The sequence below is a fragment of the Corvus moneduloides genome, chromosome 5, assembly GCF_009650955.1.
Source record: "Corvus moneduloides isolate bCorMon1 chromosome 5, bCorMon1.pri, whole genome shotgun sequence".
NCBI classification, from domain to species: domain Eukaryota; kingdom Metazoa; phylum Chordata; class Aves; order Passeriformes; family Corvidae; genus Corvus; species Corvus moneduloides.
In genome coordinates, this window is record NC_045480.1 from 23,092,643 (window position 1) to 23,107,090 (window position 14,448).

The 14,448-nt window shown below is 43.1% G+C and overlaps 1 protein-coding gene across 6 annotated transcripts in view; it reads left to right on the top strand.

The window, feature by feature from the left end:
- Positions 1–248: 248 nt before the first annotated feature.
- KLF3 (Kruppel like factor 3) overlaps positions 249–14,448 on the top strand; it is a 29,986-nt gene continuing 15,786 nt past the window's right edge. The window contains exons 1-3 of one of the 6 annotated variants that reach the window (XM_032109540.1): positions 249–720; positions 4,786–4,824; positions 11,708–11,804. In XM_032109540.1, coding sequence (XP_031965431.1) covers positions 11,748–11,804 — 57 coding nt within the window. In that variant the 5' untranslated portion in view covers positions 249–720; positions 4,786–4,824; positions 11,708–11,747. Of the gene's footprint in view, positions 721–1,174; positions 1,322–4,785; positions 4,825–6,912; positions 7,584–11,704; positions 11,805–14,448 lie in introns of those variants that run through there. The other 5 variants (XM_032109541.1, XM_032109544.1, XM_032109542.1 and 2 more) reach the window with 5 other exon arrangements.

Genomic DNA, 14,448 nt, shown 5'->3' on the forward strand with positions numbered 1-14,448 from the left:
GCGGCCCAGCGTGAGCACCTCCCTTCCTTCCCCCCGGGCGCTGGGTGTTGCTGTTGTTTTGCTGCCGCCGCAGGTCGGCTGGGGTGGACGCGGAGGGAGGGAAGCAGGGAGGGGTGCGCCCTGCCGCAGGGCTGCTGCCAGGTGCACGCCTCTGCCTGACACACGGGCGGGGAGGAGGAGCTGGACGGGCAGGTTTCTCGGTGGGGCGGCCCTGTTCCCCTCCCCTCTCCTCCCCAGGCTGCTGGGGTTAATTAAGTGTCTGTGAGAGGCTGTCTGCCCCCGGGAGGCAGGGTGGGCGCGTAGTCAGTGCGTGCCCGCTTGTTTGTGAGTGGTGACTTGCCCCGGCCCCTCGGCGGAGCCTCCACCCCGCGGGCGGGGACCCGCCCGGCCGCGCTCCCTGCTGTGACCCTCCCACCGCCACTCACCCCGCCGGCCCGGGGGAGCCTGGCAGGGCGAGCGGCCGCCGGCGTCATGTGACAGCGCGGCCCGGTGCCAGGAGCCCGGGGGGAAGGCGAGCGGGCGGAGGGCGGGGAGCGCGCTGCTCCTCCTCGCACACAGACCCGGAGACACCGCCCGAGGCGCCTCAGCCGCGGGGACGCGGGACACGCCGGCCTCGCGCCCTCGGTCCCACGGGAGCGCCCCCAGCCCCGCCACCTACCGCGACCCCCGGCGCTGCGGGAGCCGACGGAATCGCGGCGCGCCCCGCACCGCCCGCCGAGCGTAAGTGTGGAGGGCGGGGGTAATGCGGGGGCCGGGCTGTGCCGGCTGCGGGATGAGGTGCGGACAAGGAAAGTTTCCAGGCGCTGCGAGCAGTGCGGAGCCCGAGGCGGCAAGGTGACGCCGCGGGAGCCGCAGCCGCCCGGGGGTGGCGGGAACTGGGTCTCCGTCAGGCCGCAGTTGCTGGGAAGGGGGAGCAGGACTTGCCGCGGGGGCTCAGAGCGGGACTCCCTCCGCGGCACCCGGGAAACTCGCTGTGCGGCCGGCGGGAGCCGGGGGCGCAGGGCCGCCGTGTCGCCGCGCCCGCCGGGCAAGCAGCGCACCTGTGTGGCCGGCGGGGCCGCTCGGGGGGGCGCCTTCCCCCGGCGCCCTTCCCCGCCCGCCTGTCCTCGGCGGGAGGGCCCGCGGGCCGCCCGCCCCTCGGGGCCGCTCTCCCGCCCAACGCGGCCGCAGCCCCCGGCCTCTCGCCGGGGCCGGACAGGCGCATCTTCGGGCAGAGACTGAAGTGCCATCGGATCCTGAGCGGGATACAGTGCCCGACCAAACCGAGGTGGAAAGTACAGCGGGTTCGCTCAGTTCCGCGGGCGACGGGCGAGATGGCAGGGTAGGAGCTCGTGTCCGGGCCGTGTCCCACCCGTAGCGCGGAGCGGATCGGCAGGCGCCATGTCCCCCGTTTAACTCCTGGTGAAGTCTAGGATGAAATCGGTTCTCAAAAGTCTGCCCCTCGTATTGTCAGGTCACCTTAGCACCGCTTGGCCGTCATGCAGGCGAAGGTAAAACGTGGGACAGCACAGCAGTGAAATGTGGAGTTAGAAATAACCTTGCCTTTGCTAGATGCCATTTGTTGGTGGGTTTTTGTTTGTTGTTTTTTTTTTTTTTTTTTCCTGGATCTCTGTTTATTTGTCTTTAACCGAAAGGGGAATAGGAGTTACTTGCTTTGGACTGCTGTGAGGTGAGTGCCTGGCACAGCTAGGGGAGCCCTGGCAAAAGAAGGCTCAGCAACGCGAGCCTGCGCTGGGAGATCACAGCACCTTAACCGGAGCTTGGGAGAAAGACCTAGTTCAGAGTAGCTCAAGTGGTCGTTCCCGAGTTACATACAGAAATACATTAAAGTTGTTTTGTACACTTCCCTTTTGGTTCAGGTACTGTACCTGCACTGTCTGCTGTGTTTTATTCACTTCCTCACCTTTGAAAATTCGGGAGGTGTCACTGGTTGTGGAACTGAACTCTGAAGGTTTAATTGTCGGGAAAAGCTGAATTTGGGTATCTGATAGGAGAGCTCTGAAGACTTCATTTAAACTAATATTCATAAATATACATTACCTGTATTGAAAACAAAGAGTTATATGGCTGCTGACTAGTGACTTTTCCATCGAATACTTTTAAGATACACTGGCATGATAATCACATGAGCAACTGGTACTTGTGTGAAAGGAATTACATCTGGATTTGATAATCCAGATGATACTTATTTCAAATTAGCTTTCACCTTGTATTTTTAAGAATAAATTGTTATTGTCTAGCATCAAAATATAAAAAACCTGAAGCTGACTTGACTAGCTTCTTTTTCACAAGCAGGCAAATATTCCTGTGGTTTTTCCCTGTGCACCTTGTTATAGTTATGGTACAGATCACAAGAGAGACTAGGGGTCAGGGCAAGGGGTGGGGGCAGGAAAGAATGCTAAATGGTCTATCCCTTCCCTGAGAATCCAAGCAAAATTTCCTCCAATTTGCAGAGCTGCAAGGGAGCCCTTAGGTACTGTGAGCATTTGACCTAGGTAACACCTGTTTAGCCAAAAGCAAAAGCTTTCAGATAAATAGTGATGTAAAGGTGAGTGAGATGAGTTGAAGATTCAGCAGTAATAGAGATGTTATACAATCACCAAATTACCTATATTTCCAGTTATTCAGTATGAAGAAGTAAGGAACTGATACTATTGGCAAAAAACCTACACCCACACGTTGCTGTGTAGATGCTGTATTAGCCAGTTTTTACCCTGTGTTCGTTATTAAAGTCCAACCTCGAAACCCCACAGCATTCATTGGTGTTGCTGTGGTACTCATCCACGTAATTTGCTGTAACACTTTCTCACATTTGATAATATTAGATGTCCCACCCGTGGTATATAAATAACTGATGCAAGGTACCTAAGAGAAGAGAGAGTATTTGAGACCACAGCTTTGAAGGAAAACAAGTGTTGAAGTTATTCTGCTGCATGAAATCTAGACAAGTTGTGCTATTCCTCGGCTTCAGCTCATTTCATTTATTCAGCTGTATATTTGGGTGCGTCAAAAATAAAAGTAGTAAATTCATGGGAAATCAAATTCTGAAATGAAGTCTTGAGTGTGTATGAAAACAGGGATGTGAAAGGCTAAGCGTGTGATGGCTTAGAAAAATATTCTTGGGTGTACTGAGTGACGTTGGTCCTCAGCTATGGAACAGTATTGAGCGTGAGTGAGCCACTGTCCAGGAGCAGACCCAAGCTTTACAAATCCTTCCTGTCACGGTCTCATCCCTCAGCTCTGCCTGCGAAGAAGGTGCTTGCTGCCAGGCTGGGTGCTGCCTCGTTGATGTCATGAAGCCAGAGCTCTGTTTAGCTACTGGCATTCTGTAAATACAGTAATAAACCAACTGGTCTAAGGGAAGGTTTCAGTGAATCCTCCTGACCTGTGGTGTCTTAAAATCTCCTGCTCCCTCATTTTAAGGGAGCCTGTTTGTAAATAGGGCAGGTCCCCTGCATAAGGACAGTGTTTTTATTCACACCCAATGAACAAACACCTCCACCCACTGTTGTTGTTTTAAAAGACTCCAGCTGCTCATGAATATAGGGTCAGGGAGGGCCGCCTAAATGTTTCTCTGTGCTTTCTCCCCAGCGCAGCCAGCAGAGCTGTTTCCTGTTCTTTGTTTCAAGGCTGGGGTTTGCGTCACACATTCCAAGTGGCATATGTGGTGCTCTTTCCTGTTTCAGGCTGTTTTCTGGCAGTTCGGTAGCCTCGTCCAGGCCCCTTGTCACTGCCCCTCAACTCCCAATCCCCACCCGATGAGTTATCGTGTCTCTACACACTCGGGATTGCTTAAGATGCCTATGTTATGTCATAACGAGGTTTCCAAGTTAACCTTTAACGCGCGCCCTCGACTCCAGTATAGTAAGGGGGTGAACTGGAGAGCTTCACTCTGTTCACTGAAAACTTGAGCTCAAGTCTCCAGAAAGTTGTGAGCCAGTTTTCTGCTCTCGCTTGCTCATCAGCTGATCTGGAATAGCTCCATTAAAGTCACAGAGTTGCATTGATGTATAAAGAGTATAAGTGAGAAAAAAGTCCACATCTGTAGGCTCATAGTTGTGAGAGGGTTTTGGCTTCGGCTGTTACTCAACCTGAATGGCCCACTATAAGCACTTCGTATTTCCAAATCTCAAAAGGAGTAGGTATTTTCTCCTTATACAGACTAAAAGATTCATTGTCTTCCAGATGTAATAAAGAAAATGAGGCACCGCTGTCTAACTTATCTTTGGCATTAATAAGTACTCCCACATTTTGCATTTCTGTAGGCATAACAGTAATTGTTTTACTCCTGTTTTTATATTTATCTTTCCCCCTCACCCTGTTGCAGGCAGATATAGTGAAAATTGAGAGGAAATTGAGAAAAACACGAATCTTTCTATTGCTTTGGATCTGACAGAAGAAGAGCTAAGGGACCCAAGCCAAAGTTCATTGAAATCGAGAGAAAGACTTGCATTAACCTCTGTGTGCCCTGGGTGAAAACGCGAGATGGAGTGTTTACTCTTCTCTGTCTCTTATGGGCTGGAATATGTATGGCTTCTGTACACACAGAAATACTTCCACCTTTTCATTTTACTCTCTTCCCCCCAATAGTTTTTAAAGTAGTCTTTTAGCTCCTGCTCTTTTCTGGTTGCTGCAGGTTAGCTGTGTGAGATCATTGCAGGTATCTTTAGGAAATATCTGAAACACACACTTTAAACTTCTTTCAGAGCTTAATTATATGTGAAAAAATAATTTTTATTGGATTATGTGCACATACTTACAGCAAACTGTTTTTTGTCTGTTCAGAAATCCAGATAAAAAGAAGTATTTGGCTACACAGTTTTGGTAAGTTGTTTATTGATTATTTCAATTTGTTGCTCTCAGTTGTTTTTGTTTTGTTGGTTTTCTGTTCGTTTTAGAACACTGTGGATGAGTTTATCCATTAGAACACGATTACATATTTTAATTCTTGTACTGTTAATTTGCCCAAGATTTCAAACAGTTAATCTTTTTTTTTTCCAAAGACAGAGGAAAAGAGTGGCATTTAACTGTGTTTAATATTGGAAACTGCTGTATAATAAATGCAGTAAATTTTGTGGTTCACACCTTTTTGTAGCCAGAAGTTCTATAAAATAGGGAACTGAGGTTAAAATTACAATAATTTTTGTAAACCAACTTTTAAATATTAATTAACACCATTAACAGGAAGTCTTTTAGAGTTCTTTTATGCTGTCAGCATTAAATCTTTGTGTTTTCATTCTGAGGCTAGTTGCTTCCAATCCAGAATATGAAGTTTGGCAGAGCTGGTTTTAGGAGAGATTTAACTCTTTCCCATGAAGCATTCACTTGATGCCAAAGCTTCCTTTGAGGGTTTTGTAGCCGTAGGTGATATCTCCCAGGGGAAGGAAGTGTAAGTGTAGATCAGCCAAATGGAAAGACAAAGCTCCAACAGGTTTTAAATAGTAAACTAACTCAGAAGGGAAAAAACCTCCAACCAAACGCATGGTCTGCCTGTCATGCAGTCAGTGTGTGTTACCAACAAACTAACTTGATCATGAAGACATGACAGAGTTTCCACTTTTAAAGAGTAAGCTGCTCTGATCACTGTAACATTTCTATCCACTACACTGTCCACCTCTTCTCCCTGGTAGTTTTTATTTTCATTTCCATAGGTACATAGAAGTTCATCAACATTTGCCCTGTATTCCGATCCTTGTTCAAATTAATCATTTAGGCTATTATTCATAAATGTATACATCCTTTCTCTAGGATTAGATTTTCTTTCTTCTTTCCCATGCTATAAAAAATGTTTAATCTCTTTCTCACATTTCCTGAAATAGCAGAACCCTTCACATAAGAGAACAGTATTTTCTGTCATTTTTCCCTCATAATAAAAAGGTTTACTCTTTCTCCTTTTAAATTATCTTAAAAATTAATCTCTTAAGAAAAACACAACAAAAAAAAAATGAAGTTCAGTTTGGAACAGAAAGATTATCATACCATTCCACATACTTCACTTGTTTTCAAAAGTCTGATCTTCTATCCTTACTAGACTGTTTCTCCTTCTAAGAAGTAGCTTGAGACAGGAAACCAGACAGCAGTCTGCCCTGATAAGGGAGAATATTGTCTAATGGAGGTGCCTCAAGAGCTTTTCTTTCTCCTCTTAGGTTCAGTAATTATAGAGCTGAAGATTGAACAAGGTTTACATGGGCTCAGTTTTTCCTTGGTAAAGATATTTTCTTAACAAGCACTTTGAAAATATTTTTGCCCAAGATTTTTGGATACAAGAAAGCCATTTCTAGGCGTATGGCTTCAAAGATCCTGCAATAGTATTATCAGAATTTTAATGGAAATACTGATTAGTCTGCTACACAGGTGATAAATGATTATGTCAAAGAAGTTCTAGGTCAAACAAGGTGACATCAACAAAGTTATGATGCACAAGTGCAAAACACAAGTTTTTCAGCCTGCTTGCAGTCCTGAAAGGATAAAGATAAAAGATTTTCAAGTCTTTGCTAAGAAGCAAAAGTAGTTGAAATACTAAATACCAGAATTGTGTAGAAATGCTCTTTTTCCTAATACCTATCAATAAAACTTCAAGGAGAAAATTTTTGCCTAGGTACTGTTTTCTTTTACAAAATATTCTAACTGTTTCAACAATTATTATTGTTATCCAGTGGAAATCCAGCAAATAAACACAGAGAGCTGTTGATCAGTAGAATATTTTCTTGGTGTGCTGCTTCTTAATGATTTTCCTTCTGCTCTGTTCCTTACGGTCTGGCTGCTCTGGTCTCTTCCCACAGCACGGTGTCTAGACCTTTGTTCCTTCCACTGCTCTTGCTTGATTTGGCTGAGTCTGCTGTGCTGAGCTGGAGAGCTTCTTTGCCTGCTGCTATTTTGGGGTCAAGTGCAGTTAAGCACTTGCTTACTTCCCATTAAAGTTAATGGAACTTCAGAAACACTTTTTTGCTGACTCAGGTCTTGATGAGCAACTGGTACAGTAAAGTGCAAACACGTTATGAGCTCTGGAAAACAGTTTCTGTACCTTCTGCAGGGAATGTTGGTCTCAGAAACTGGTTCCTCTCTGTCAAACTCTTTAGAGGTTCCATTGAAGACTACTCACTTGGGTTTGGAAAACCTCCTTTCCCTTTTGGTTTTCATCAGTGGAGAATCTTCTGATACTATTGTTTCTCCCTTGTATCAGAGGAAGTTTGACTTGAGGCTCACAGAAGCCATAGGTTCAGAGCAACCCAAAGAGTCCCAAAGTGCTTGGACTGAAGAGCTTTTGCAATGGGACTTAATGTTGGCTCCTGGATTCAGACAGTGCTGCAAGAGCTGCAGTTCTTTGCAGAGGGCACTCATGCAGTGCTAATTTAGCAGATACCATTGCATTATTCTGTAATTATACTGACAATAACAATCATACCTTGAAGCTTCTAGGACAAAGACTTGCTGTACATGGGGCAGCATTCATTTGCTTCCTCCAGCACAAAGACTGAGGAAATAAACCCTATATATGTTCTCAGGCAGAGTGAAGAGGGGCAGAATGTATGGTCACCACCCCCCTGTCTGCAACAAAAGTCAGTCACTGACTGCTTTTCCAGGTATTTATTGAGAGCACAGGCTTTATGCTAGAATAAACCTTTGTTGTTGGATGTGCAGTCAAAACTGGCCCTCCACCCCACCCTTTCATTTCATAACAGGCCTGCGGAGTTGGTGGACCTTGAAGGTAGATGTGCAGAGCTGCTGGGAGTAGCTGCGCTGTGGTTGCCCTTTTCCAGCTGCTCTGCAGTGCAGATGTGTAGTCTGAGGGCATTTTTTAACCACTTTGCACATTTCATCCAGGGTAAATAATCCCTACAAGCCCTTATTGTCAGAATACACGTCTAAGTACCTTTAAGCTTTCATTTAATCTTAATTATGTCTCTGAAACAATAAACCATATGCCTGTCAGGAAGTTAATATTGAGAAGTCTTTAATTCTGACAAGGCAATGAGCTCTAACAATAATGAATTTCCCTTCTGGAATGGATACCTTGCTGTATATTGGATCATAAGGGCAGAGTTTGTGGTGTTTCTGGCTTGCTGTCTTCGCTGGACTTCTGATAGGAGAATACTGAGGGACTTTGCCTGGACTTTACATTGCACCTGTCCTTATTTGCATGCAAAACCCAGTTGCTTCATTCGTCTTTCTGAAGTGCGGGGTGTGAGCAAAATCTTATCAAAAGCTGTGTCCTGTTTGGACAAGTTGGACTGACTTGGCAGAGATCCACAGGGTGGAGTGAATGGGAGGAGGCAAGAAAGTAAAACTGGGTGGCTTGTTAGCAGAAAAAAAGAGGGAGAGCAAAAAAAAGAGAGGGTGGAATGTTTGCTTACTGGATTGTAGTTAATTATTTAGTTTCAGATTACATTCATTTTAAATTCTTTTACCTCACATGAGAAAACCCTTTAATGCAAAATAGCTTACCTAATACAGTGAAAGGCAAAGGTTCTTATTTTTTAATACATTTAACGTTAATATATTGTTGTCACCTCATCGGGTTTTCCAGGGCACCTCAAGAATGAGAGATGGTATTTTGATTTTCCAGAAATTATTTGTAAGTACTAAACAATTTGCAGGCCTTCAAACAAGTACATTCTGAAATCACTCTGTAAAGTAGAACCCAACTGTTTTTTCATTCCTCTGTAATAGAAACAGGCAAGACTGTTTACCTTCCCTATTGCCCCCTTCTCAAATGTTTAGGAGAGAAAGACTGAAAAGTTTTGAGTTAGTAGGCATGATTTTACAAATATACTGGGAAAAACTATCTGCTTTTTAATGGAAGTACCATGCTTTATTCGTGTGTGAGTGTACATGCACATATTTGCTCATGAGTGTGGTCCAGGCTATCAATTTGGAGCATCATTTTTAAATACAAAGAGCAGGTTTTTGTGAGTTTATTTGCAGCCTCAGAAAAGCATCCTTTTGAGCTAAATTTTAAATGCCAGATCCAAAGCTGACTTACACTGACTTTGTAGCAATCCTACAGAACCAAGTGTTACATCTTAATTAATTTTCCTTTCTTGAAAATTGGTTTCCAGTCACTATCAAAAGGGGAAAAGAAACCTTCTGCTTAAGAGTAAGGTGATGAAGATTGATTGATTCCTATACTCTGATGAAGCATAGTAACTTACATAAAAGTAAAGTTTTCCTTTGCTGTTCTTAGATGACTGCACTTGGGAAAGATTGAGAATTACTTTTCACTTCTGTTCAGAGTAGTACACTTCCTGTTGTCTATGTCAGCTTAATTCCTGTACAGTAATTTAGAGCTATCTCAGGAAACACGGAAATATGTAGCGTGACATGTGAAATGTGTATCAAGTGTCTTTTCACACACTTTCTTGGAGTAAAAGGTGAGAAGGAGTGACTCTTAAACTGAAGAAAATACAGTTTAAAAAAATTACAGAAAGGATGAGTGAGCATCATTGCAGTTACTTAGAACAAACTTTTCTTCTTCCCTTCCCTTCCCTTCCCTTCCCTTCCCTTCCCTTCCCTTCCCTTCCCTTCCCTTCCCTTCCCTTCCCTTCCCTTCCCTTCCCTTCCCTTCCCTTCCCTTCCCTTCCCTTCCCTTCCCTTCCCTCCCCCTTCCCTTCCCTTCCCTTCCCTTCCCTTCCCTTCCCCTTCCCTTCCCTTCCCTTCCCCTTCCCTTCCCTTCCCTTCCCTTCCCTTCCCTTCCCTTCCCTTCCCTTCCCTTCCCTTCCTTCTCTTTTTTCTCTGTTTCTCCCCTTCCTCTTCTTTCTTCCCTATCTTTTCTCCTTTCTTCCTTCCTTTATTCCTTCACTAAAGTACACATTGGTGTGTCACTTTATCTATGCACATACAAACTAAAAATCAAAAGTTTCTGGAAACCTGAAAGGAATTAGTTCCAAATTCTTATGTAGGAGCTCTGAGTGGCTACATTTTACTGTAAACATTTTTCATGTCTAAAAGTACAACTTTTCTGTTTTCACAATGTGGATGAATGTGTGAGAATATGAATGATGCATAGATATGTGGATGTATTTCTGGGAAGTCAGTATTCTGAAATGTTAGTTCTAGCTATGTGAAATGTTGAAAACCTGAAAAAGATAACTTAGATAATGGTTATGTAAAAGATAACCATCCAAAGAAAGTAGTATTATTAATAACCTTCTCACAAACATACTTAAGGTATTTACGGAATTATCACAACTTTTAGCAAATAGTGCCATCTTACATGACTGCTCCCAAATGAAAACTACATACTATGTTTAAACTGGAAATTACATTAAGCTGCGTTATTTGTTTCACTTTAGTTTTGTGATTTGTTTTTGTCAGGCCTTCACCTTTTGTAAGATGAATTATGAAGATACTATAATTTACTTCTGCTGCTTGCTTGTTTCCATTATTCAAAATGCACACTGTTGTAATAGATTTCCAAAAGTCTTTAAACTTTGTTTATGTACCTGAATAACTAATGGTTGGCTTGTAACTCATGCCATCTTTCTCTGGAAGCTCTTAACAAATTTTGATCTATAAACACATGTTAACTGCAAGATTGCTCATTAGTGCAGGCTTATTAGAACTGTTTTAATTTGAGCAGGTGCATCTTAAAATGTTCATTTACATTTCTGGGAGAATTTGCCGGCCACATCTACGAACCTGTTGGTGAGCCTCCAGCCTGTCCTGTGGGGTGAATTGCAGATGGTGGAATCTGGCTGTATTCGCTTCTTTCCAGTGCCATCTACTGGCCAAATTGAATTTGTGTCATTTACTTTTGTCCTCGCATCTTAAAAGAGGTCGTACCACTTCCAGGCAGGGCTGTGAAATTTATGGTGTCCGGTCAGAACTTGCCCCTTTGACATCAGTCATATAATGTATAACCTCGAGTGATTTGTGAACAGCTTGGCACCATCTAAATGTCATTGCGAACAACTTCCCTTTGCTTTCCTGTAGTTTCTCTGTGTACCCTTATGGCTTTACCCAGAAGAGGTATGGCAAATGTGTAGTATGATAGTTATGACATGCTTTACACTAAATACTTTTATTTCAGGCTTTTAGAGGTTGGACAAGTAAGGTTTAACACTGAAAAAAAAAAAAAGCCCTGAAGCTGCACAGAATGCAAACAGATTTTTTAAAGTGCTTTTATTTTGCACAGTTAGCACAAATAGTTGTTGAATTCTCAGTAAATCTATTATGTCATAATTACTGATGCATTTTTTCTGTTAAGTCATTGCAGCATGTTGAATGTAGTCCAAGTTAGTCTTGAATTTAAATCTTTTTTTTTTGCATTGATATCAGTGTCACTGTATGTGATATCTATTGAGTGTTTCTCTTAATATTCTTAGGAAAGAGAGATCCTCTCCAGAATCAGTTCACTTGTATAAACAAGATTATTCTGAGGTTTTAATGCTGATGAGAAATGCCTGGTCTAAACTGTGATGTGTTAAAACACTTGACAGCTAATGAAAGTGAAAATTCTGTGGTCTTAGTGTCCTGACATGCACAACAAAAATTCAAATTAGCTTGCATTAAAGTGAGCAGATGCCCCTTTGTTTGAATAGCAATTTAGAAGGAAAAAAATTGCGATAAATTCAGTCGAAGATTAAAAAATCTGTTAGAGATGGATAAATATTCACATTAATCTGACAAAATGGTAAGTTCTCTACAATTCAGAAAATTGATAAGGGTGTTTCCTGTGGCTTTCTCACACCTTGTCTTTCCCCAGCAGGACAGAACATCAGAGGTATCAGAACAGGTGAATAAAAAAGATGCTAATGTTTGACCCAGTCCCTATCAAGCAAGAAGCCATGGAGCCTGTTTCAGTGGTAAGACTTTTGAAATACATTGGCCCTAAAGATGACTCTTTAGTTTTTCCACCTTTAAATTCATAATGAGATGTAATTAAGCTGTGGACTAGCTTAGGAAAGGATGTGAAGCTATATTTTGTTCTTAGTGCAATCAGATTCACATTCTAGGAAAACTTTCTGTACTTTATTAATTTATTGCCTTAAATGACCTGACCCGTTGCTTATCAGAGGAGAGAGCATCTGAGTATTCCTGAGCCGCTGCTTTGTAAATATCATCTCTGTAGCTCATGCTGCTGATGGAGGTGGGTTGAAATTAAGTTGCCATGCTTCATGGTGAAGTGTCCGTAGCCTGTGGTTTCAATGTTACACCCTTGAACTAGGTGGACAACTTCCTGCTGTGCCTTTTTCTCTTTTTCTCTTGGTTGTGATAGCAGGTGCCCATGCTCTAAACAGCAGAAAATTAATCCTGCAAAAACCCAACCCACCAATGGCTTTTTGCTGGGTAAACTGGTTGCACTACTTTACCATGTGAACAGATGAGAACTAGGGCAGTGGAGAAGGAATGTGGGGAAAAAGGGGGAAGAGGAGACACTTCTTTAAAATTGGGTTAGTTTTCCATGAACTTAGAGTATAGGGTCATCTCAGAGAAGAGTCTGCTAAGCCACAGCAGCAGGAACATGTAGGTGGGAGCAGTACAATGACAGTTGTGATGATACAGGCTGCTGCTGAAAGGAAAGGTTTTGACTTTGCTCTCTCCTTGCCAGCTTTGTGTCTCTTTTGTGTGACTGAAGAACTGTGTGGTCCTAGAATGATTTGGAACCTTTGGATCAGCTCACTGAATGGTCAGAATTGCTAACCCACCAAAAACACTAATTTTTTTGTTAGATCATGAAGCTGATCTGACTCATACTGGGCAGCTGCTCAATATTAGAGCAAGCGGAGGGGGAGGATGAGAAAATAGGACCTCCACTTTCAGCAGTAGCCTGCAATAACAGATGAAGTGTAATATGAAACCACACCCCTAGAAAGGCTGATCCATTAAAAGGGTGAAGTCAGTGTACATAACTCAAGAGTATATTAAACTTGTGCTCTGAATGGCATCTTTCAATGGAAAGTTTGCTTCCTGTTCTATTTAAAATAAAGAGTAATTTTCATAAATTTAAATGCATCTGTAAGCAGTCGGATTTCTTCAGTGCTATTAGTAACACTTCCGGGAGCTAAGTTTATATGCATTTTAAAATTACAGTTTGACTTTCCTGGGGTTTATTTGCTGGAGAGTAATGATAGAAAACTAACTGTCACTGAAGGTACGAGTGTGATTAATTCCAATATTTGGGTCAAAAAGGAACCTTTGTGTTGGCCAGCCTGTCTGTCACTTTAATCATGGTTATTGTGTAACCATATTAAGATTAGTGGTGATTATCTGCTGTAATCTAAGATTATCTAATGGTGTCCATTGAAAGCAGAAAATAGGCTGGTTTTACAAAAGAAGTGTCACTACTGTCTTTTGGGCCGCCTTTTGTGCACGTCTGCCTTCATCTCCCAAAGAAGGTTCTGCAATGGTTTGGGGTTCTGCACAAGACACACAAATGCCCCAAACAGTTGTGTGCTTCTGCCAGATGGGCAGAGTCAGTCCCTCCACCAGGAGAGGAGCAAGCAGTCTTTCCCAGACCAGCAGATGAAGGAAAAACTGCAGTGGGAAGAACAAGGGAGCATTTCTGAGGCAAGTGCGTTTCAAGACTGGGGTTCCAAATATTGGTTATTCTGTACCATATCCTTCTCCTAGTGATGTGGTGCCTTCCATGGGTTGGACCTCTGGAGTCTTCTCGTAAGTCAAGTGTAGTCACTCTGACCAGCTGTTAAAGACTACTTGGAGCATTTTACCACATCTGTATGTTTTTCTTTTCACCACTGTATAAGGGAAAAAAAAAGCAGAAAAGAAAAAGCAGAAAGTCCAGAGGAAAGTATGGTTTCTGAGTGAGGTTTCCCTCATTGGAGACTACTTTGTTTTCCCTCAGGCTGAGGAGCACATGTTTCAGCTTCTGTACACGCATAGGCTGCTTAGCCCCAAGCCCTCGAGCTCTCCGCTCTTCTTGGTCTTGTGGCTTCCTTGGAGCCCTGATTCCACAACCAAAACTGCTCTGGAGACACCTCTAAGGGGAGATATTGTGATATGAAGAGAACATAGGATAGGATAGCAGCCACTGAGTAAGTTAGTTTTCTTGACCACCTTTTGAGAAGGTGAAATGGGAGAGAAAATGTTAGTGTGATGTTGTGAGGTGCTAAGCATAGCAGTACAGGCTGACAGAACCCAAAAATCCAAAATCTGGATTATTTGTATTGCATCTTTCTTTCTGATAGTATCGTTAGAGGCCAAATTAAATTAAGCCCCTTAGGAATAACTCACTCTTCTATTTGAACATACACTGTAGGTGTAAAGTCTGTCTCTCTTTAAAACATCATGGTAGTTGGAGGGGGAGAAGGAAACTAGTAGTTTTGACACCACTGTGTTTCAGGGTGTGTGGCTGAAAGGATTAACTATACTTCTCAGGTGACTGAAGCTCGCACCCACACTATTTCATCACTCTACCAACAGCTCATGCCATTTATTGAAATGGATTATTGAACATATATTATGATAGTTCTTAATGAACACTGACAA